This window comes from Centrocercus urophasianus, unplaced genomic scaffold, assembly GCF_019232065.1.
Source record: "Centrocercus urophasianus isolate 14NV4802_14NV808 unplaced genomic scaffold, USGS_Curo_1.0 seq_21, whole genome shotgun sequence".
NCBI lineage: Eukaryota > Metazoa > Chordata > Aves > Galliformes > Phasianidae > Centrocercus > Centrocercus urophasianus.
Window position 1 is genome coordinate 15,812,756 of NW_024884767.1, and position 25,746 is coordinate 15,838,501.

Here is a 25,746-nt window from a genome sequence, read left to right on the forward strand (position 1 = left end):
CTACTTTGCAGCTATAAGACGACAGGAGAAACAGACCTTGCAGATGTCAAATGAATTTTAAGGATGAGATCAAAGATACTCCAACATTAATATGATGTGGAAAATAATCCCAACTAGCTGTCAGAGTACACATGCCATTTCTGAAATTAACTTATAATGTCTGCACTTTAAGTTACCTATTCATACAGACTATTTCTACTTGCATTTATACCTCAAAGGGCATGGGGTAAATTATAGTAACTGATATCTGGAAATGTATTTGGGATCATATTTCCTTAGCAGTGTATGTAATAGAAAACTATACATGAATAAACTTGAAAAAATGTCAGGAATACAGAAGCTCCCTGCCTTCAAATTCAGCAACAGTCAATTAAGAAACAGTATTTTTCAGGCCTGCTTACCCTTAATAAAATAAATAAGAAACAATTATTTTGTTATTTAGTACGTAGCAACATAACATACGATTATTTTACATTTGCAAAAACAGAGCAGCTCTCACAGTATGTACATTGCAGAAACACAGAAAAAACAGTTTTGTAACAGTAATTATAAACAAAGATTTCATTTAGAGTTTTGCAGCCTTTTATTTTTAGCTTAAAGAGTTTATATAAGAAATATACTTACCTGCACATCAAAAATGAAGTCATAAGCTTTCTCAGATCCATCAATGAATTTAAGCAATATTTTACATTCAACAGTCTTCATTTTGTAATCACCATGACATTTATTAAAAACATGTACTTAACAATTGCCATACTTCAAATTTGGAAGTATACATAATAAGTAAGCATAGAAAATCACAAAAACCACATTAATTTTGAGAAAATGAATATGCTTTCATTTCTTAGGATTATTAAAGGTAAAGAATGGGGAGTTTGTATTAGGAAACTGAAAGAGAAATTGTTACACTTGAACTTTTGTAACACAGAATGTGATATGCATTCTTCAGACTGGTCTGAGTTTTTTTTGTTTTTTTTTTTTTTTTAAATCAGGTGCAAAAGGTCTTCTCATAGTTCAAGATTCCTGTTAAAAACAGTTCACATATGCATGAAGTATCAATTGAGCAGATATTAAATTAACAACTCTGGGGAAATGGCACAGACACACTCTTTTAGGCTTCCTAAACAGTTGTATAGTTTAATAGTTCTGTCCCTTATCATTCCTCTCACAGAAGTCATTATACTATGATACTGATTAATAAGCTAATTTTGAATTTCAAATTTGCAATTATGCTATCAGGGTAATACTTGTTTCCACGCCTGTATCAATACCTTATATGAAACAGAGGGAAAACCATGAGGTAACACAAGTTCTCCAAACTCTGCTACAATTCTACCACTTAAAAGAACACTGTTTACATTATTTTATTCAAGAAAAATTCCTTATTGCAACTTTATGGGAATTACTTGCCCAGCAGTAAAATTCTAAAAGGAAATGCAAAGCAGAGAAAGGAAAAGTACAAGGATATATTTTAAGAATGCTGATATATTTTAATGAATGCTGATATTCAATGTAGTAAAGATTTATTTTAAGTATGGAGTGTTATTTTATAGCAATGCAATACGTGGAGCACAGAAGGCTGAAAAAATCTCAGAAAAGAAAGTCACAGACCAATAAGCAAGAATGAAAAAAATCTTTCAAGCTGCATAGGAATTTGTTTTAGGTAACAGTATAAACCCTTCCTAGTCTTTTCAGTTAAAGAGTTCTTGAAATGCATGCATTACCTTCACAACAGGATTCAGCAGAACAACACCGGATTTCTTTGTAATAACTTGCTTTGTTGTATAATGATGTTCTATGAGCTGAGGAATAGTTGGAAATCCAGTTCCTTCAAAACGATATTGATTCTGTATGGAGGTAAAAGAAAATAATTGTTTCTCTGAAAGCAAAAATTGCAAAAAAGCTTTTCAAAGCTTCCTTAAACAGTAACAAAACAACAAAACGTTCACATTCACAAAGTTATATTTTTTGTCCGTATCTATTTAATAGCATTTCCACTATCATGAATTACACAGAATGATAAGACAACACATTAATAAATGCAAAACTACCAAATCACTCATTTGCAGTAAAAGAACAAAATAACTATTTATTCGAACTCTGAAGTTTACAGAAAAGGGCAGCACTTGCATTTCCAGAGATGGGACTGTTTGAGGTACTTAACTATGACAGAGTGAAATATTATAAGCATGAAACACCACCAAATTCCTAAGCACCTAAAACTGTATAATATATATTTATAAATAACAGAAAATGGACTAAAACAAACATCTGAAAATAAAGTAGACAAGATATAAATAACTTTTTTTTTTTTTTTTTAACTCATCTTACAGCATTTACCATGTTTGATTCAACTAGTAGACTCTAGCATAAAGTTCAGGACCGAGGATCATGCTTTAATAATTATTTTTATCAGAGGAGACTAGAGTAGTACGGATGTTAAAAACAAAGGCAAGACACGCATATAATCAACAGAGAACATTTGGCCAAGACAAAATTCCTTCTGCTCAACTCCTCTATTTTTGTCACTTTATTTTAGCTACACGATCTACAAAACAGGAACAATTAAATCTCTTAACATATTAGAGATATGTAACATTGTCTTAGCAAATATAGCATTCTTTAAAACACTATGAGGAAAAAAGTAGTATTTAATATCTTATCTTTGACCTTACATTTGACAGTAAGGAAAGTGTAAATAAGTGTTTATTTCATCCCTCGTGTCTTAAACTGTACATTATAGCTAAGTGTAAAAATAGATACTGGCTCAGTGAGCAAGTACACCAATTCCGGCTCCTTTCAAATAACCCCATTTTTATTTCTGTTCTGATCATCTAAAAAACTTGGTGTTCTAAGAACTGGCTTAGCATAAGAATCAATACCTCTTTTATTCCCTCATTGCAGCCCCAGTCTTACACGTATCTGCTGTCATCTACGTAAAATCTTCAGGGCAAAGATTGCTGTTTTATTCTCTGTATTTTCACAGGATCCTGACCATTAGGATCACTATCAAAGACTTTAAGAACAGCACAGCCTCAAAACAGAAGAAATGGGGAAAAAAAAGCAGCCTTGAATGACTAAGATATGTCAGCACTGAATTTTGATGCTTAAAATTAAATGATTGAACTCTTCTCGCATACGCTTTTTTTTTTTTTTTTTTTTTAAAGATTTAGACTTAAAACAAGATAAAATGAGTTACGTAAAGAATATATATCCTGCATATATCCTAGTGCATTCTGCAGTCCCTGATTCAGAAAAATAACTGAATGAAAACCAAAACCCCCAGTGACCTGACCAGTCAGAAAACTGATTCCCCTTTGTTTGTACCAACGTATACAAAACTTTTAAAGTCTTGAATTAAACTCTGACAACATGCCTACCAAAATGTCTAGGAGTCCATTTCCTCTTGTAGTATGACTAACAGTCCCACTAGTTCTAACTTCTTTTAAAGGCTAAAAAGCTTTACTCTCATTTTAAAATTAAAGCCTTTTTTCCACAATTAATACAGAAAATTCATCCTGTAAGAGTGCTTAAGGAGTTCTGCATTTCTTCAGAAGAAGTTTTAGTTTTCATGATTGTCAACAAAATCTTCCCTAAATGCACTCCAAGACTAGATTAATGCAATACCTTGTTAATAAATGTATAAGCAGAATAATCTAGTGACATCTAATGATGATGTTTGGACTGTGACAAGCTATGCAACATTAAATAGTGTTACATTTCGAATATGATTCCTAAGAGGAAGTAATAAAATTTGGAAATTGGAATTGGAGAAAACTGAAAAAAAAAAAAAAAAGACAGCTTTATTTAATTTTTCAGCTTATAGATAAGCATGGCCTCAAAGTAATAATTAGTGAAAAAACTTCTCTGCTCTGACTTTAGAGCCTAGTCTATAGTGATGTGCACAAAATGATTTCAGTCACACCAAGTATATTACATATATTTAATTCTGCTGGGTCAGGGTCAGAGTGCACCAAGCCTCTTTAAAGACTCTGTGTGTCTAGCTTTAAGTAATTTTATTGCTCTTATTTTCACAACTAGCACTCCGGTATTCCAAAATATTATTAAAAAAATTGAATTATAAAACTGGCTTTGTGTCAAGTCCCACTTTTACGAGAAAATCCCAGATGAAGATTAATAAAAAAATCCAGCTGGATAAGTGTCCATAATCACCAATAGTACAAAACACCTAAAATTTTCATAGAGCTTTAAAAATACCGCAGCCCCTCATTAAAAAGAAATAAACCAGCACACAATACATTATCTTCCAGATAGAGAATTTAGACATGGAAATATTCATAGTGTAAACTTAGTTCTGAGACCAAACATGAGCATTCTTCTATGAAGTTTGACAGAATTTTTGGAGACCTCATAACGAAAGACGGAAATATTTTCTGTCATCACCACTGAACCAAAACAAAGAATGATACTATAATAGAAGACACAGAAGAATTTGTTATAGGAAAATAGATATCTATCTATATCTAAAATAGATAAGAACTGCTGCACTTTGAATTAACTTGGAATTCTGAAAGGTAATTAGAAAAATACTTCAATAAACAAGTAATGGGTGAAGAATACAAAAAATACATCAGGTAAAGGCATATGAATATTGATATACTTTCTAGAATGGCAGCCTTAATCTAAGTTACTAAGTCCTATTTGCTGCATAGTACTTGAAATCTTTTGAGCTCTACTGAACAAAACAGCATTCACAGGGCTAAAAAGAATTAAAGTATCTCAGAGAAGCAGGGATTTAAACTCTCAATTGCACAGGAAACAGCACATATTATTTGAATTTTTGAGTCAGATTCAAGGGAATCATTAGTCTGAATTAAAAGTAACCTGTTAGTACAAAAATTGGTTTATAGATAAATGTACATGCAGAAATGAGTACTAACAAGTTCAGGATCTCATAACATTTACAGAAATATTTTTACTTTTCAATATATGGTAAAATAATATTTTTCCTTTATTCCCCAGAATGACCTTTTCCCCTGGTTTGAATACTAACTGAAATATTTGTAACAGATTTCATTTAAAGATTAAAGCCATGTGTAATATGACATTACATAGATACTAAATCATTTAGTACTAGATATCCTAATATTGAATATTTCATACTATAGCAGAGACGTACATCAGCATATTGTATGATAAAGTGTCTCCGTTGTCCATCTGAAAACACAGAAAGGACATATTCACCAGGTTTCCCGTGGCTCTCTCGCACCAAGAAGTCTCCTTGCTGTTTTAACAGCTCCTGGGCTTCTATTCTTGGAATTGCACCGTGATACCAGTCTTGTTCTGCCAACGGTTTCTCTGTGGTTGATATTACATCAAAGAACTTGGGAAAGATATTGAAGAAAAATGTTACTGTGACTGTACATTTTTAGAATTTACTTTTAAATGAAAAGCACGATAAACAACAATAATTCCTGAGTTATTTATCTAAATTAAGTATTTCTATTAACAAATTGAGACTTGCATATTACAGAAAATGGACATCAATCTTTTTTTTCCTATTATCTAAACAATTAAGTCTGTTTACATGAAAAGCATTAAGTCTATGGAAATATCCATAAAAACACATAAGAACTTTCACTTGGCTGTTTTTCTTAAGACACACTGACCAACATTGACCAGTGACTCTTTTTCACTGCTTTAGACATTCTGACATGCTATTAATAGCAATTAAAAATGAAGATTTTCTTCATATAAAGAAACTTTTGAGGAAAAAAACATTAAAAAACCCCTGAATTTAAAAAGCATTTAAATTGGATAAATTGTTTTAATACACTTTAAAAGCTCCATATAAAATCTATCAATGGAAGTGACATCTTCCCCAGAATTTACATAACAGCAGAGAATAGACATGCGGGTGTACTGCGTTCCTGAAGCTGCAATGAGTTTTGGAAGTCATAATGATTACAAGATACTATTTTCACTGATTGTAAGCAGAAAGCAATGAGTTTTAATCTACAGTTTCATATATTAATTTAAATGAGCTTAGAATTGATTAAAACATTTAGAAAAACATTATATTCAATGACATTCAGATTTGCTTGTTTTGACTAGACTGGGAAGCTTTATGCCATTTGAAATCATTAGTGTCAAGGGTCATACACATTCTCACTGCCAAGTGGAAAAGCTCTGAACAAAACAAAACACTGTGTACTGTATCAGGAGTTAAATGATATAGGGATATCTCCCATGCAAGCCTGCTGAACCGCATTTCAGATAGCAGAATAAAAGACACATCTCAGCTAAGCGTAAGTCAAACAGATAGAAACTAAACAAACTAGAAACTAAACATACAAATTTACAATCTTCTTGAGGGAATATTCAGGTCAAGATTACCTACCCAACCAAAAAGAAAATCCAAAACAAAGAAACAAAAAACCCCTAACCATGAGGAATTCTCTCAGAGGGAATGAAAAAAATAACAAAAAGGGCGTCTATTGAAAACTTCCTTTTAAATGTACGTAATTCCTGAGCACTTTCATAGTAAAGTATCTGGTATAACAAACGCCTTTGTCTGTGGGTTTCTGGCTGTCTTTGCAAGTAACACCTCAAAAGGTACAGCTTGTTAGTCCAAGAGTTTCATGGAAAACTAGAGATCCTATCTAAGAGGATGACTAGGCCTCCTCAGACATCAAAAGCAGGATCTACAACTTTGGGTGTCTCTTCTATCAAGGATTATTTCAGATATGAGATCTGACAACAAAAAGTGACAAACACACTCTTTCTAGTCATGAGTAAGGATACTCATTTACCAATTACACTTTATTAGAGACTCAAAACTAAGAAGGACTGTGAAGAAAAAATAACAGATTGAATAGAAAGATAACAGATTTTTGGAGAAAAAGGGGTACTCCAAGGTACTGTATTTATTTGCATAGAGAATTACTAAAAGCCCAGGATATTGTTTGGTCAAGAAGGCACTCATCTCAATTTCATCAAAAGTCAAACATTTCTTAGATTAGAGTTATCTCCCACGGTTAAATGACACTAAGCTATGCAGAAATCCCTAACACACACACACACACACACACACACACACACACAAAGCTTTCAAAAAGTGTTAAGAGGTTATTCACTGGAATATTTATGCATCAAAGATGCTGAGAAAAAAAAACAAAAACCGGATCTTTACTACGCTATCAAGAAACATTAAGGGGTTCAAAGTAGCAAAACCTCTGGCACATAAATACTGTTCTACTCCAAAGGAAATGCCTCTAAGGATAGAGGGACAGCTCAGGGTCAATAAACTAGTCCATACCCTTCACAAAAGAAAACTTTTTAAAAGTTGAAAAAAAAACCAAACCCTGACACTGTAATTTATTTTACAGCCTACAGAAGAGGCAGTCACCAGATAATAACACTTCCTTACGTTCAAACTGGATCAAGCATGAGTCACTGTTTAGACAAAATCATGATCACATCCCCTGAATAAAACACAGAAAAGGCTCATGAAGAAATAAGAAAACATTTTAAAAATGCTAGCTATGGTGCTGCTCATGATACTAACACCAACCTTCCTCCTAACTTTAAATTTGTTTAAAATAATGTTTATTTATATAGAAGCAAGCAACAAAAAGATTCTTTGCTGACCTCTCCCACCTTACACTGCCTAATTTTTTTATCTTACCCTGGAGGGGTACTTATAAAGAAGGTGAATTACACTATTTTCTCTGAAGAAACAAGTGGTAAATATGATTTGAATATTATTTAAATTATTTTTTTTTAATATTTTCCATATGATATGATATTCATCCTGGCCTTGGAAAAAAAAACACAGCTGAGAACACAAGAAGACCAGTACAATAATATCATCATTTTAATACTAATTAATTAAATATATATATTATAATTATAATTAATTATATATATAAATAATACTATATGTGATATTATATAATATATAATTTAAATTATAATTAAATATATATATTAATTAAAAATAAATTTACCAGTTAATGCTGTTGTCATTCTAGGCCCCAGTGTTTTACAGTGTCACTCTGTGACTAAAAAAATGTCTTGCTCACATACACATAAACACAGAGGAACTTTCAAATGCATGATTCAGTACCTTAAATGGAGAAAAATTTATTTTTTAAAGGATTTCTGTTGTTAGTTTGAATGGACAACAAAAAAAATTAACAAGATCATACAGAGGGAAAGGAAACTATATTGAAAATTTTTTCTTCTCCTTCCCAAATGCTTTTTTTTTTTTTTTTTTTTTTTTTTTTTTCTTTTTTCACTTATTCCCACAGTTCGCTCACCAATTACTTCAGCAAAGGGATACCCTCATATTTCATCACGCTTTTCATCCAGAGAGAAGAACTATTCCCTCTTATCAATCATGCTCAGGTTATTACTGCCCTCCTAACTTATTCTGAACTTCTTTCCCTCTCTATAATTAACAATCCATTGAAATAGCTGCTTTTCTCCAACAGTAAAAATTGAGCAGTCCCCAGCTACTGCTCTTACTAAAAAGAAGTGTTAGACAAAGAGTACTGTATTACTTTTAACTTCAGAAAAAGAGAAACTATTTCTGCACTTATTCTCCCAATGAAAAGAATCATAATGGAAACACTTTATTAAACAATTTACTTGAAATTTCATTTTCACATATATTCTTAAGTCTTTGTGCATTTTGTTTTCCACTCTTACACAACCCAAGATTTTACCTAGATTTTTTTAATCTCAAGTTGTAAAAAAGGCACAAAGAGAGATTAGAAAATAAAGCAATACAGTTACGTTGACACTTGCTTGTAGAATATTCTACCAGCAGACAAAGTAAATCTAGCTCAGTTCTACAAGCCAAGATATCATTGGAAGTCAACACCTACTCTGTCAAAGAAGTGAAAAAAACTTAAGTACCTATCAAAAAACTCTATAAAAGTAAAAATGTACAGACCTGAAAATTCTAAGATAAAGCCATCATAATAAAATTATCACTTGCAGTTTGTACAAAGTGATGTTTTATGACCATCATTATTAAATCTAAAAAAATCAAAAATTATTTGATGTAAGAGAAACAACATGTGTTGTTATCCTATAAACAGAAACAGCCATCTGTGCCAATATGAAATCCTTCACCGATAAAAAAAATAGACTCACTTAATCAGAATGGTAGAAGCTGATGTTTACTATGCAACTCGTTCAGACTCTTTATTCTGTTAATACATAGCCAGAGTTACTGGTGCAGAAAAGCTGGCTCGTCTCTCATGTTTCCTCTCATCATTTGATCAAACTAATTATACGGTATACCTTTCCATTCTCAGAACCCGTAAATCATTTAGGTGTCAACTCATAAACAACAGTTTAACTCTCGGCTGCTTGAGGAAATTCTAGGCTTCTCCACAGCTTTGCTCAGAGGAAACAAAAAAGTCCTTATTTTTCTTCAATTAACCACAATACTTAACTTCTAGTAACCAACTGAAAACGGGACAGCATTTTTCTCTGCATTCAAACCAAAATACAGTTTCACAGTATGCAACAGTATGATAGTGTTCACTGATCAGGCAGAACAGTGTTTCTAATATTACAATTCTTCTCCATGTAGATGGGAATCTTACTTAAGTTGACAAACCAAGAGAATGTACTGCAACACTAAATTATCACTTACTGATGATGAGCCCAACATGGATTTTGGAGACCTTATAATTCCAGCTATGGAGTGACGTATAGTATCAAATCTTGAGACTTTGTCCTTCTTGTCCTAGGAAGAAAAGTAAAATTTCCAGTGAAACCAATCAATAGAAGTTTACCTCTAAGTATTAGTAACTGAAGTATGGAGAACATGGCACCTAGAATCATGGATTAAGAGCGAGACTGAGGTTCTATAAATACAAACCAGTAAGACTATGTCAACATCAGTGGGATTAAACTAATACATATAAATTTAAAAGGTCACAGACTTGTAGTTCCTTAAATATCACAGAATCACAGAATTGTAGGGGCTGGAAGGGACCTCCAGAGATGATCGAGTCCAACCCCCAGCCAAAGCAGGTTCCCTACACCAGGTTGCACAGGTCGGCATCCAGGCAGGTCTTGAACATCTCCAGAGAAGGAGACTCCACCACCTCCCTGGGCAGCCTGTTCCAGTGCTCCGTCACCTCACTGTAAAGAAGTTCTTGCTCACATTTGTGCAGAACTTCCTGTGCTGCAGTTTCTGGCCGTTTCCCCTTGTCCCATCTCCACTCACCACTGAAAAGAGTCCGGCCTCGCCATTCTGCCCCCCACACCTTAGATATGCATGGAGCTGGATCAGGTCCCCTCTCAGTCTTCTTTTCTCAAGGCTGAACAGACCCAGTTCACTCAGCCTTTCTTCATAGCAGAGATGCTCCAGGCCCTTCACCATCTTTGTGGCCCTCTGCTGGACTCTTTCCAAGAGATCCCTGTCTTTTTTGTACTGGGGAGCCCAGAACTGGATGCAGTACTCCAGATGAGGCTCCAGATGAGGATCACCTCCCTCGACCTGCTGGACACGCTCTTTTTAATGCACCCCAGGATACCATTGGCCCTCTTGGCCACAAGGGCACACTGCTTGCTCATGGCCAACCTGTTGTCCACCAGGACACCCAGGTCCCTCCCTGCAGAGATCCCCTCCAGCAGGTCATCCCCCAACCTGTACTGGTGCATGGAATTATTCCTCCCCAGATGCAAGACTCCACATTTGCTTTTGTTAAACCTCATCCGGTTTTTTTTTGCCCAGCTCTCCAGCCTGTCCAGGTCTTGCTGAATGGCAGCACAGCCTTCAGGCGTGTCAGCCAATCCTCCCAACTTCGTATCATCAGCAAACTTGCTGAGGGTGGCCACTATCCCCTCATCAAGGTCATTGATGAAGATGTTGAACAAGACTGGACCCAGCACATTTTTTTATTTTAATTCTAATTGCATGGGTCTTCCTTCTTGCCTTTTTTGAAGACCAGGGTGACGTTGGCTATCTTCCAGATATTCTTCTGGAATCTTGTGCCATTATTTTAAATATCACTATTGTAAACTATAAAGAGAATTCTTTTGTACCCTAAAATAGAGCATTTAATTCCCAGTTCTCCTGAAATACTTTTTTTCCAAAAAATATTGGTTTGATACAATAAAAAAGAAAACCCACATAATAGAATTCAAAAAACTACACTTTACTCTTACCTCATGTATGTGATGTACGTGCAGTTATTTCCTTTTTAATTAATGTGTTCTTTGCTAACAATAAACTGCAAATATTAATATTTGCAAAATTAATCAGTTTGAAAGCCAATTTCTGGCACTGCAAAACCATAAGAAACCACTGCCTAAGTTTTTAATTCTGAATAAAGAGTCTTGCTAGTGCTACAAGGACAACTGCTTCAAAGTTCTGAATGTAGAATCATAGAATCAACTCCGGTTGGAAAAGACCTTCAAGAACATCAAGTCTAATTATGACCTAACCACACTACCGTAACTCTTAATGACCTACCGCTAAATCATGTCCCCGAGCACCACATCCAAATGGTTTTTAAACACATTCAGAGATGGTGACTCAACCACCTCCCTGAGGAGCCTATTCCAGTGCTTGACAACCCTTTCTGTAAAGAAGTTATTCCTAATATCCAACCTAAACTTACCCTGGCACAATTTGAGGCCATTTCCCTTCATCCTGTCACCAGTGACAAGAGACCAACCCCACTCTCCTGGTAAGCTCCTTTCAGATTTTGGAAGAGAGCAATAACGTCTCCCCTCAGCCTCCTTTTTCCCCACATTTAACAGCCCCAGTTCCTTCAGTCTCTCCTCATAGGCCATATTCTCCAAGCCCTCCACAAGCCTTGCTGCCCTTCTTTGGACCTGCTCCAGCACCTCAATGTCCTTGCTGTATTGAGATGCCTAAAACTGAGCACAGTACTTGAGGTGAGGCCTCACCAGTGCCAAGTACAGGGGCAGTATAACTTCCCTAGTCCTGCTCACCACACCACTCCTGACACAAGCCAGGATGCCACTGGCCTTCTTGGCCACCTGGGCATGCTGCTGGCTCGTATTCAGCTGACTGTCCATCAGAACACCAAGGTCCCTTTCCGTCAGGCAGCTTTCCAGCTGCTCCTCCCCAGGCCTGTAGGGCTGCCTGGGGTTGCTGTGACCGAAATGTACAATCCTCAACCGGGGTTGTTGTGACCAGTGTACATCCTCAACTAAAAAAACTGCAAGTATTACATTAATAGATTTTCATTTTTAGTTTATTCTGCGACTTCTGAATGGGCACCAAAATCTATTAACCTCATACTGAATATACCTAAACTACAATCACTGTCAAATGGAATTTAGTTCACAGAAGATAATTTAAGCAATGTTTTAATAAAAGAAGTTTTAAAAAGAATTGTCTACACAAAAAAAATTTCATTAACAGGATGCAGTCTAATTCTGTTTGCATGCTTGCTAAATGTTGGATGATCAACTTTTTTCACACATCAGTTCAGAATTGAACCAGCAGATTTAACTGTAATTTAGATATTCACTTCTAAGATGACAGGAAAAAAGTTACTAAATATGGGAGAATTCCCCTAAACAAACTCAGTTTTCCTTCTGTTTTACACTAACAATTTCCATTCAACTAATAAGGGCCTACAATCACCCGTCTTTCCTTATCAAAAAGGGCTTTTAAACAAGGTTTAAACAAGCTCTCTCCCATCTCTTTTTAACCTGTACTTATTAGTTAAGTTCACCAGGGGAAGGTCATGCTTAACCATTCTGGTAGTCTTCTATGATGGAGAGATAGCATTGCTGGAAAAGGGAAAGGCAACCGATGTCATTTAGCTGGACTTGAGCAAGGCCTTTGACATGGTCCCCCACCACATCCTTATCTCCAAATTGAAGGGATGTGGATTTGATGGGTGGACACTCATAGATAAGAAACTGGTTGAAAGGCCACAGACAAAGGGTGGTGATCAATGGCTCTCTGTCCAGGTGGAGGCTGGGAACGAGAGGCATCCCCCAAGGGTCTGTCTTTGGGACCGGTGCTCTTTAACATCTTTATCAATGACAGAATTGAGTGCACCCTCAGCAAGTTTGCTGATGACACCAAGCTGAGTGGTGCAATTGACTCTGTGGAAGGGGCCTGAGTGAAACTAGTGAGGTTCAACATAGCAAAGTACAAGGTTTTGCACTTGGGATGGAGGAGTCCAAGGCATTTATACAGACTGGAAGGAGCAGCCCTTGAGAGCAGTCCTGCAGAGAAGCAACTGGAGGACCTGATGGATGAAAACTTAACATGAGCCAGCAGTATGGTCTTGCAGCTCGGAAAGCAAAGGGCATCCTGGGCTTCACCAGAAGAGGAGCAGCCAGCAGGGACAGGGAGGTGATTGTTCTCTTGTGAGGCCTCATCTGGGTTACTGCATTCTGGTCTGGAGCCCCCAGTACAAAAAAGACAGGCAGCTGTTGGAGAGGAGAGCCACAGAGATGATCAGGGGACTGGAGCACCTCTCTACAAAGACAGGCTGAGGGAGCTGGGCTTGTTTAGCCTGGAGAAGAGAAGGCTGAGGAGTGACCTCACTGCAGCCTTTCAGTACCTAAAGGGAGCCTACAAACAAGAGGGGAGTCAAACCTTCACAAGGGTAGATAATAGCAGGACAAGGGGAAATGGTTATAAGTTGAGGGAGGGAAGATTTAGGTTGGCTGTCAGGGGGAAGTTCTTTACAGAGAGAGTAGTGAGGCAACAGGCTGCCCAGAGAGGTTGTGGATGCCCCATCCCTGGAGGTGTTCAGGGCCAGATTGCATGGGGCCCTGGGCAGCCTGGTCTAGTATTAAATGTGGAGGCTGGTGGCCCTGCAGGTGGCAGAGGAGTTGGAGATTCATCATCCTTGAGGTTCCTTCCAACCTGGGCCATTCTGTGATTAAGTCAAAGTGGTATGTTAAGCCTGGTTTCTGAGTAAAATGTTAACAGAGCTGTTTTTCAGTCATCTTTAACACAGCCACAATAGATTTTGAATCTCTTGGCCAAGGCCCTCAGAATTCAGTAAACAATTTAATAGGCAAAAGGATTATTTCAGGATATTAAGTTCCTTAAAAAAACTGAAGGAAACCCAACAGGGAGCACAGACTCCCTGAAACAAAATTCATTTTGTTTCAACAGAACTCATTCCAGAATTAACACCAGGTAACTGACCAACCAGCACAACCACGCTGTCTATGCCATATGTCCCAGATACACTCACAACACACATCACACCACTATTTCACTAATAAACTTGAGAAGGACACTGGGAAGAAATTAAGAATTCAGCAACAGGGATTGTTATAAAGAGCCGTGAGCCCTATGGAACAGCATGCTTGCTAACTTACACAATTGCAGCTACTAAGAAGTATTAACTGATTCAGTTTCCCTTTAGCTGGAATTAATTACTTTCTGAGATACAAGCAAAATGGTAGCATATTTGTTTTTTCCTTTATTTTACACTAGACCAGCTTTATTAAAAAGAAAACTAATCCCTGGGCTATAATAATTTATGCAAAGACTGAATTACTGCAGAATTATACTTTGCCATTATATACACATTAAAATAAACACTGTCTGTACAGAACACTTATTTCTTCAACAGAACTTTCATTCTTTAAATGAACCTATGGCATAAGAGCAAATGAAAGAATAAATAAAGAAAAACACACTGGCTAATACTTTCTTTATTGAACTAGCCACACTTCTAACTTTCCAGGAAGAATTAATACCACCAGACTTGGGACTGACACTTAGAGAAGGAAATTTCCAGACAGTGGACAAGTAAGCCTAACATATTCCAACCATATTCCCAAGAATGATGCAAGTTTGATTGATAATTTTCCATATGGAATATAAAAATTAATTTTACAAATGTGACTTCTTGTCATTATCACTGGTAAATAATGCAAAGCATTAGTGCTCTTATTTTTACAGATTTTGTAATATTAATTAAGCAGTTACTGAGGTACTGATTGACATCAGCTACTTGTAATCGTAAGATCAGAATACTGTCATATTCTAAAAGCAATCAATTTTGGAAGCAGCCATGTTACATTTCTACTACCACGAAATAAGGAATGCTTGAAACACTCTTCCCAGTTGTATACACCTCAGCTATTTTTATCATTCCAGTTATCTTTTCCCATTTCTAATGGTCTAAAATATTACCCCTGCCCTTCTAAAGTAATGCCTCAGTAGAAGACAATCACTCCGGCACGCCTACTTTCCTTTTCTTTTTTCCTGACAAGATGCAGACAGAAAAAGAAGTGTAAGAGCTCACAAAGAATTGCAGGACTCAGTTCAGTTGAAAACCACAAGTAAAGCACTCACTCTTGTGTCTGACCATTTCCTAACATAGGAGACACAGAAAGCAGAGGTTTTTTTTTGTTTTGTTTTGTTTTTTTTTTTTTTAATGTTTTTTAAATGCTTGTTCACTTAGAAGTTTGTTGTCTTTTTTTTTTCCAGTAGACCTGTAGCCATGCATTACAGCTGTTAGCATCCCATGGGCAAAAATCTCCCATTTGCCAAGCAAGCTGTTCTTTCACTAGGCAAAAATACTGCAGATTTTAGAGTGCATGCGAAATAATACAGTAAACCCAGAGGTGTGACAATCAAAATGGCAGGGTCAAAGAATCATCTTCACAGCACTATTTTGAATTAATGTGGGCAGGATAAAAGAGTAAGACAAAAAAATTTGTTTAAATTGAACTGCATAATGTAAAAGCCCAAAAAATCTTTTTAGCTGGAAGAGTCCAAAGAAATAGCTGCATCTCAAAAACATTATTAGGAAAGAAGAATAATATATACTCTCTTTACATAGGCAAGAAAATAACAAGCTATAACAAAATTTAAGATAAGAGTATTAATTCTACTGGGGGACAAGCAAATAGTGTTACTATCTCAATCAAAAAGTAGAAGATTAGCAGTAAGAAACAACTTATAATGCAGCATACACTGAATACTGCAAAAAAAGTCTGGCCAGACCCAAATACAAATAAACAAGTTTGTATACAAATTTGTTTATCAACAAATACATTTGGTGATACAAATAGGGCAATATTTTAATACAAAGAAAGGCCTACTTAATATGCCAGATATGAACTAATGGCATAGATACAGAAGATGATGCTGGCTTGCAAGTAAAAGCAGAAAAGCTTCAGAGGAAAAGTAAAGGAAATATGATAAGAACTCCCCAACTGAAAGAAAAGAACCATGCTCCCTCAAAAAAAAAAAAAAAAAAAAAGAGATTAAAAATGGGGGAACAAAAAAAACAAAATCTAAAAGATGAGCATGACAATATTTGTTCTGAGGCTTGATAAGGGAACTGGTCCTCACAGATTTTGATAAAAATTATTTCAGAAAGGTACTGGAGAACTAAGAGGAAACTAGACTGGTAGAATTCTTTGTAATTATTGCAAATGATATGTTCAGTAAACATACAGATAAAAGAGAGACATTAGAAGTACCTGCAAGAGCAGTTAACATGCTCTTATTTATGTGAAATGAATGCTAGCTTCATTTCTGCTTTAAATATGTGATTTCTCTGATGAAGAAAGTGTCAGAACAATATTCATCTTAAGGCCTCAAACACAGATATGGTGGAAAAAGATTAAAATTTTTGTCTTAGAATGCTACAGATATCTAGCATGAGAATGAAGTTTTGTGATTTATAAGCAGGAGTTCTTCAAAAAAACCTCTGGAGAGAGGGTCATTTTCTGAAAGTGATAGTCTGCATTAGTCACTTCAGCAGAGATGTTATTTAGGAGGTCTGGAAAACATGCAGTACGCTTAGCATGTAACAGTCACTCTGGCCTGTTTACTGATATGCAGATATACTAACGGCAAAACCTTTAAGATGAATGCCTTCTCTACAGATACTAACACTTACTGATCATTCATAATTTCATGAAATGAGTGGTAAATGTTGGCACATCAAAAACCTGAACATGCCTTGAAACCTTGAAGCCAAAACACTGAAAGATTTCTCTTCCTCCTACCCCACCCCTCTCACCCATGACAGAACTGGGTATCTCGGAAAAGCTAAATGTACAAAATCAGAATTGTTCATTCTGTACAAACAGAAACTGATATTTTGAACCACTCATATGGCCATATATTCCAGACAGAATCAGTTGCTGACTGCACAGAAGTTGATTGTCCAAGCTCAGCAGACCAGAAGAACTTCCAGAGGAATAATGATTTGCATTATCTTATTTTGTCATTGTATATATCTAGACTTGGGGGCAGCACTGTGCAGAGCTATGAAGTATAACAAAGTTATTAAAAATTAAAGCATTTTAAGCTAATTAAAAATACCTTAAGTACGCAGTGAAACTAATTAAGCAACTCAGCTATTCAAAAATCATTCACAAATAAGCTAGTATTCTCAGTTTTAAATAACAGTAACATCTTCCAAAGCAGCACACATGATACATAACTGATGCACACATATTGTAAAACTCCACACCAGATGTAAATTAATGTTCCACCTTCCAAATTGAGTTGTAGCTTAAAAAGCAAAAAACTGCCAGCATGAAATTTGAGAACAGCTCATTTGGAGATGAAATATACTTTCCAGGTTGTACCAGAATCCTGGTGGCCTATAAGAAAAGGGTAGTGATAACTTCCCAGAGCATTTCCTCATCCTCTAAAGACTTGAAATGTTAGAGCAGACTGTATCAAATGTGAAGTTCTTACATGGTAGAGTCATGGAAGGATTCTCCTTAATTTTTTTCAGCTGCTTACTGAATTTTTATAAAATTCGGCAATAAAACATCACAATGAATAACATGATCAAATACAGAAACTTCCCAGAGAGATTTCCACACTGGGAAATGTTGGTGCTGTCCAGAACTCAAATGAAGATCCCACGCAGACCGATACCACAAAGCTCATGCCTCTGAGGAAGGAGCTGGATCAAATGGCCTTCCTGAGTTCCCTTCAAATCTACATTATTCTGCAGTTCTACAATGTTCAGGAAGTGGACATCAGATTACACAAATTCTATGTTATTCTCTATTTCTGTTGTGTGTTTTTTTTTTCCTGATAATTTCTAGCATACTTACTGATTTTGAACGTGAAATAAATAGTGACCTGATATTTCCAGGTATGTTTAGAGCCTGTTTGGAAAGGTAACCTAAAGTTCATTACTAGCATATGTGAAACAGAGAACTGTTGCTACAATCAGTTTGGAAAAATGTAACTACACAACATGAAATTACTATCAAAAGACTATTAGCAATAATTCATACAAAATATAACACGAAAAAATATTCTCAACTTCTCATTAGAAAATACAAACTTTATTTCCAAAGAAGCTTTCCTCCTCTTGAGATTACTTATCACAAAATCATAGGAGTTGTTAAGAGACCATTTAGTTCAACCCTCTGGTAAAGCAGGTCCCATGCAGTAGGTTGCACAGGAAAGCATCCAGGCGGGTTTTGATATCTCTAGAGAAGGAGACTCAATTACCTCTCTCACTAGGTTGTTCCAGTGCTCCATCATCCACAAAAGTAATTTTATTTTTTTTTAATGCTCATAAGGAACTTCCCGTGCTCCAATTTGTCCCCACTGCTCATTGTACCATCACTTGGCATCAACAAAAGAAACCTGGCAGCATTCACATGACCCCCAGCCTTTAGATATCTATATGCATTGGTAAGATGCCCCTCAGTCTTCCCCAGGTTAAGCAGTGAGAGGTCTCTCAGCCTTTCCTCATAAGGCCCCTAATCATCACTGCAGCCTGGACCCTCTCTAAGTTTCCCATCTTTCTTGATCTGGTGAGTCCAATAAGTGGACACAGTACTCCAGATGTGGCCCCTCTAGGACAGAGCAGATGGGAAGAATCATCTCCTTCAACCTGCTGGTCACATACTGTAATGCATCCCAGAATACCACTGGCCTTCTTGGCCACACTGGCACACTGCTGGGTCATGGTCAACCTGCTATCCACCAGGACCACCCAGGTCCTTCTCTGCATGTTAGATCCTAACCTGTACTGATGCATGTACTTGCTTTCCCTCAGGTGTAGGATTCCATGCTTGCCCTTGTGGAACCTCAAGAGGTTCGTCTCCACCCAGCTCTCCACTCTGTGCAGGTCTTGATGAATGGCAGCACAGCATTCTAGTGTGTCAGCCACTCTTTCCAGCTTTGTATCATCAGTAAACTTGCTGAGGATGCATTCTTTCTACCCAGGTCACTGATGACGATGTAAAACAAGACTGGACCCTCTACCAAACCCTGAGGAAGACTGACAGCTACAGTCTTCCACCTAGATTCCTCTGCTTACATATGCAGATATGTTCAGAGACATATCAGGTTTGAATCTAACTGAAGTGAAAGCAGGATAAAAATGGGGGAAAAGACGGAAAAATAAGCAATTATGAAACCATAAATCATAACTTCATGCAAAACAATTGCTCCACAGTTATCAGAATCATTAATGGTTCAATAGACACTAGACAGCTGGTTTTATTGGTTCAGAAAAACAAGTTGTTTAATGATCTTTTTAATTGCTGAACCAAGAGGTAGGCAAAATACCTGGAAATGAAAATACGGAAAACTTCAGTAGATTTTACTTAGCAAAGTTTTATATTTGAGCCCTAGAAAATTAAGTTCTAAAAAAAGGAACAGAATGCTTTGACCTGTTGATTTATTCTGAATGACTATTGGAATTGAATGTAGAGTTAAACTGTATAGATTGTACTATATATTGTTTTAATTAGAGTATCTAAGGACCAATTATTTAAGCTACATATGAAATGTCAGCAAAATGTCACCTTCATCCTCAAAATAATTAGTAACTCTTTCTAACACACAAACATATATTAGAGGACTTTACAGAAGCAGACTACCCTTTAATGGTGGCTAGCAATAGCATTTTTAAAGACAAAGGAAATTTTAATTATTATATACAAAACAGTCTATCTATTTTTAAAAAAAACATAATTTTGATTTCACCCAATTATCACCAAGAACATCAACCATGCCTCTGGGAAGAAAACGCTTAACATATATCATCTAAGCTGAGGCACTGCAACCTTCCCTGGTAGCTTTGTGGAAAAGTAAACTAACCAAACAGCCTTATGCAAGGCAGCTAGAGAGGTCAAAGAATAAGCACAGAATGGCTTCGGCTGGAAGGGACCTCAAAGATCATCCACTTCTACCTCTTCTGCTGTGGCCAGGGTTGCAAACTGCTAGATAAAGCGCTAGATTGTTCTGCTTAAGGCCTCACCTAGTCTCCAGGGACAGCATGTTCACAGCCTCTGCGGGCAGTATGTTCCAGCACCTCGCCACACTCTCTGCGAAAAATTTTCCCAACACTGAAGTAAATCTGCCCTCCTTTCATTTAAAACCATTTCTCCTTGTCTATCACTATCTACCTGTGTAAAAAGTTGCTTTCCCTTCTGTTCATCATCTTGCTTTAATTATTAGAAGGCCATAATGAGGTCTTCCCAAGTGAAGAAGCCCAGCTATTTTAGACTGTCTTCACAGGCTGGGTGTTCCAGCCCTCTGGTCATCCTCGTAGCCCTTCTCTGGATCCTTCCCAGAAGATTCACATCTTTCCTAAAATGGGAGCCCCAGAACTGGATGCAGTATTCCAGATGGGTCCACGAAGCTCGCGACAGAATTCCTGCTTTGCTTAATAGAAGTGTTTTTATACCACCAATTTCTAGCATACCTCCTTCAACTGACTGAACAATGATACAAAGCAAAACAGAACTGATATCAGTAAATGCAATTTAAGAAACCAATTCAGATTTGTGAAGGCTTACTGCCAAATCTGGAATTAATACACAGCTTTGGAAAACAAAGGCCCAATGCTAATAAGTCCAGTATATCAGGAAAAATATGAGGCAAAACTGGAATTTAATCCTACCAAAAAATCAGTACGTAAATGCACAGATGTGAATTGTCCCCGATTTCAACACTGTTATTAATCAATAATACTGCTATTAACTTGATGTATAATTATTTTGTTAATTCTTCTGTTTTCACTTTACTAGTTTGAAATCATTAAAATGATGCCAATTTGAGTCTGTAGAGCATTTGCAATGCCAAAAGGGAATACAGTCATAACACGATCCTGCTCTTCCTTGCTTTCCACTGTTACATCACAGTAATAGAGACCTGAATATGCACACAAGACAACTCTAGGTACTGTACTGTCTAAATAAATGAACAATCTAAAACAGACTACTGTAAATAGCCCTGGTTTTACTGCAGTACCTTGTGCTCATGAAAATTAGAAAGCCTAAATTGTTTCATGTCCTCTTGCAGCTCATCATTCAAAAATACTATGATGATGTATTAGCTGTTGGTCAAAGTCAACATCTGCCAGTCACAATCTCACTCAACATTCTGGCTACGGAGCTGCTTTCCCTGCTTCCAAACATTTTCATCCTCGTAGGCCAGATATAGTTTTTAACCTAGAATCCACAGTTTATAGTTCAGCAGGTACATATAAACCTGTTTACTTCCTTGCTAATAACATCAGAATAAGCAACCAGGGAACCAAGTGAGATTTCATGAAAGTGACTTGAAGTGTCAAGAACATAAATTTTAGAACAGCAGAAAGCTGAACATATATTAGAGAACAAAACATTAACAGAATATAAATCTTGCAAAGCAAACTAACAGTGAGAAGTTTTTTATTACCATCATCTAAAAGTTACAGTCTGTCAGGTATTAAAAGCACACACACTTTAATAGCTAGAAGTGCATGTGCATCCACAAACCATTTAATACTAACACTTTCTCAATGGAACTATAAAGTTTTAGGTAATCAGCAGACAGCTTAACTTCTAAAAAAGTCTGATGTGTAATGTGTCAAACTGACAAATACTACTTAATTATGAAAGTAACTTCATTATAAAATTTGAATTAATAAAAACAGTTAGAATAATCTCTACTGACGTATGTTCACAAGCGCCATCAAAACAAGGCAATTTAAAAAGTTTAAAGACTGCTGTATGAGCTAATAATACAAAGACAGAGGCAAAGAACCTCGAGCTACAACAAGCTACATTCAGCATGAACAGTTTTACAGTGCAGCTGGATGAAGGACCAAGCTATACATACAGTGCTTCACACAATGGATTTAGCAGATTAATTCAGATGTAGCACAACTCCACAACATGTTTATGTAAGATCAAGATTGCTGAGACTCTATTCCTTCTGGTCTCTGCAATGGTTAATAGCTGGTACAAACAAATCACACATGCCACATGCACACCATACCTCTAGAAAGCAGCACATATGCCAAAGAACATCACCTGGAACTGGAACTGATTTTCACTAATCACAAACTTAACAGTCAAAGGTTTGTAATAACTCTATGTACTCTCAGAAGCATTATCACTGACTTCAATAATTAGGGCCTTTTCAACCAGATATGGGAAAAAAAAAAGGAGAACAGAAAGAAGAAAAAAAAAAAAAGAGAAAAGAGAGACAATACATAGCAGGCAAACTCTGTCACTGCTTTTCTCCGAGTTCCCTGAAGGCTATGAAAAGTTGATGATTACACTATATCAGTCCAATCACTATGAAAAAGATTTAAGAAGCCAATAACAATTCCAGCAGAGAATTACTAATTTCCTCTCAACACACACAGAATCATCCAGAAACTTACAGTGGATATTAACATGTGACTCCTGTTCAAACCAAATCTTCTGTATAAAACATTCCTTACTGCAGGGATGATTTTGAATGAAATTACAAATCCCCCAGGGGTATGCAATGCTGCAACACTGGAATGAAGGCTTCTTCCTTAAGGAATACTGATAGCTCTTGAACTATTTTTGGCAGTTAAGGAGAAGCACATACATTCTCCTTTTTTCAGAAACAGTACAGTAATTCACCATGTAAAATACTCTGAACAAGCTACTTTCATCAATTCCTTCCAAAGTTCATTCACATTTCTAATTTTCCCCTTCCTCAAGACAGTTTTTCGCTCTTTTTTCCTTTTTTTTCCCCCAGATAATATGCTGATCTTAAGAAACATGCAAGAGTTGCTCTGAAAGTACTGACTCCTATTTTATTACACTAGCCCATAATGTCAGAGGCAGACATTGGTGGTACGGCAGTAGAGATTGAAACTTCCACACCAATACTCCATTATATTTTGTTACTGCATGGCAGATGGCAACAGAGGGGCATCTGACATGGAAGTACACGTGAAGCAAAGATGTGTCACTGAACGCCTCCTCTTCGTGGAAAAAACTGCACCGTTTCATTGATACTTGATGAGTGTTTACAGAGACACAGTGGATGTGAATACCATGAGGTGATGAATGGCATTTCAGCAGTTGAGAAAGTGCATCACCTTCACTAGTACAAAATCTATGAACTTGGCATGAAGGCTTGTCTTTACTGCCAGTGAAAATGCCTAACTAATGGCAGCCACTACATTGAAAAACAGTGTTTCATAAATTAAGTAAAAAATAATGTTCCTGTGCTCTTTATATCTATTGCAGTTTTCATAGAAATATACAGGAGACACTACTTCCAGAGCAAACTATGTATAATTTGATTCCTAGTCTACCAAAATATTACTGCCAGATTAATCTTTCACTTCAGAAATTTCCAGGTATGTTCAGTAGAAAGAAGTTCAGAAGCTTCATTATCTCTTATCTCTTAAATTCTCAGCCAGTAACATCCACCACTCAGGACAAAGCATGATGGGATTTATCTGTCTCTTACCTTAGCATATCTCTGTATCTCTGTGGATTGCCCTTTCTTTGATGCATGCCCATCAGGTGAAGGATTTATAAAAAGAAGAAAACAGAACTAGAACATACCTTTACAGCAAGAAGAACACAGTTCACTCTCACCTGCTATGACCATCTGAAATTTGGAACATTTTTCCTTCATTTTAATTTCTGTCTCTGAGCCAAAAACACAAGTCCCAGCTACCAAGCTTAAAAAGCAGCCCAAAGCAAAAATCATTAAGCTGAACTTCAGCTGCCCAGGAATCCAACAGCTGCTTATCTATAAGTCTCACATAAATTAATAGGCACAATTTCTAAAAGATGACTACATTGTCAGTGCTTCTTCTGCTGATAAATAAGAAAGAAGCTAAGGGTATCAGTGCTGCATAGACTTACACAGGTCCTGTTTCCATTTACAATCTCAAAATAATGTTGTAGAAGTCTGCAAGTAACTGTGAACAACTCCTGACAACCCCTTCCTAACACATGGACTCTTACATGATCTTGAGCTAGCAGCAAGATTCATGCAAGATAACTCCTTAATACCTTTGAATGACTTGCCTGTTGCTTTCATCTTCTTCAGATGCAGCAGATTGAGGACCTCAATAGCACCCTGTCCCTTCAACTTGACTATCTGGTCACGTGCAAGATTACTACCACTTTCCTCCCACTTCTAAAGTGCTTTGAAGCCCTGTCAATGAACCCAGATAGCTCCAGGGGCAGTATTTTTTTCCCCCTCTATGACCTAGGTGGACCCCATCAGCAACCATCAAGCCAGGCACTAAGCAAACAACCCCAAAGAACATAGACAATGTGTGTTACATTTCTACAGCCTTATAATACAATACCTAAAACTCATCTCATGATGCATCTTTAATCACATACTTCCTGTAAACTTTCTTCAAAATCTGCACAGTCAGAAAGACCCATACAATGGAACGGCATTATAGCAGATGTAATGACAAGGAAACTAACACAACAGAAAGATGTCAGAAACAAAAGTACTCACCCATCTCTTAAGACCTAGACACACAAAAGAAACTCCACAAGAAAGGCTCTTCAACCAGAGACCTGGTGTGGCAATCAGCCCTTAAATGAGGTCTGAGAAGGAGTCAGACTCCACCCCTTTGAGTCACACAGCTGAATTGCCTTCACCTGTGCACCCAGGGCTGACTGGGTCCTTTCCCCAGGTGCTCAATCAGTGGTTCAGGCCATGAATTCAACAGTTCCTACACATATCTACATAGTTGACTTAGAAAAATTCAGAACTCATAAACTGATTAAAACTTGCTGATTTCAATTTTAGTGATGTATGGGAACTGTTGATCACGGCCTGACTGACCACCTGAGGTAAGCAGTGATTCAGCTGCGGGAGCACAGGTGAAGGCAATTCACCTGTGCTACTGGAAGGGGTAGAGCCTGTCTCCACCTCTCCTAGATCCCATTTAAGGGCTGACTGCCACTGAGGAAGGATCTCTTTCTGGAGATTTGCTCCTCATGGAATTTGTTACAAATCTACAACACCAGTGAGCATTTTTCATTTATTATCTTTCTACTGTGATAAGCCTACTTGGACTAATCTCTGTACACCTATTGATTGTACAAGTGAGAATCCTAAAAATACTTGTCTCAAATTCTCAGTGTTGATCACACTGTTAAAAGGAGCACGGACTCACAAAATCTGGAAAACAGCGACTGGAATACAGTGCTCTTTCTTCTGTGTCTTTGTTTGTTTGTTTTAATATGTGTCACAAATAATTTTCACCAGAAGCTAGCATATCTAACTTTTAAAGCAATCACCGAGACCAGAATCTCTGAAGCCTTTTAAACAGTAAAACTAATCATAAATGCTGTGAAATTTTATATTTTCTTTTCCTTTTGGATACATACCTCAGCTACAACAGATATAATAGGAATTCAGAAGTGTTAAATCTCATGCTAATACATGTCTACTCTTACTTACTCTACTACACACAGTGCAAAGGACAACACTGTCCTACAATGATGCACTGATAATTCATTGATAGTGCAGGTGTCTCCCACACTGACAACCGAATTCAACCAGAAATC

The 25,746-nt window shown here is 36.7% G+C and overlaps 1 protein-coding gene across 1 annotated transcript in view; it reads right to left on the bottom strand.

Moving 5' to 3' along the window:
* FER (FER tyrosine kinase) overlaps positions 1-25,746 on the bottom strand; it is a gene marked incomplete at its 5' end in the record, with an annotated part of 112,303 nt that overhangs the window by 78,954 nt on the left and 7,603 nt on the right. Inside the window, 3 exons of the mRNA XM_042822767.1 lie at positions 1,725-1,847; positions 5,141-5,344; positions 9,632-9,724. Coding sequence (XP_042678701.1) covers positions 1,725-1,847; positions 5,141-5,344; positions 9,632-9,724 — 420 coding nt within the window. The remainder of the gene's footprint in view (positions 1-1,724; positions 1,848-5,140; positions 5,345-9,631; positions 9,725-25,746) is intronic.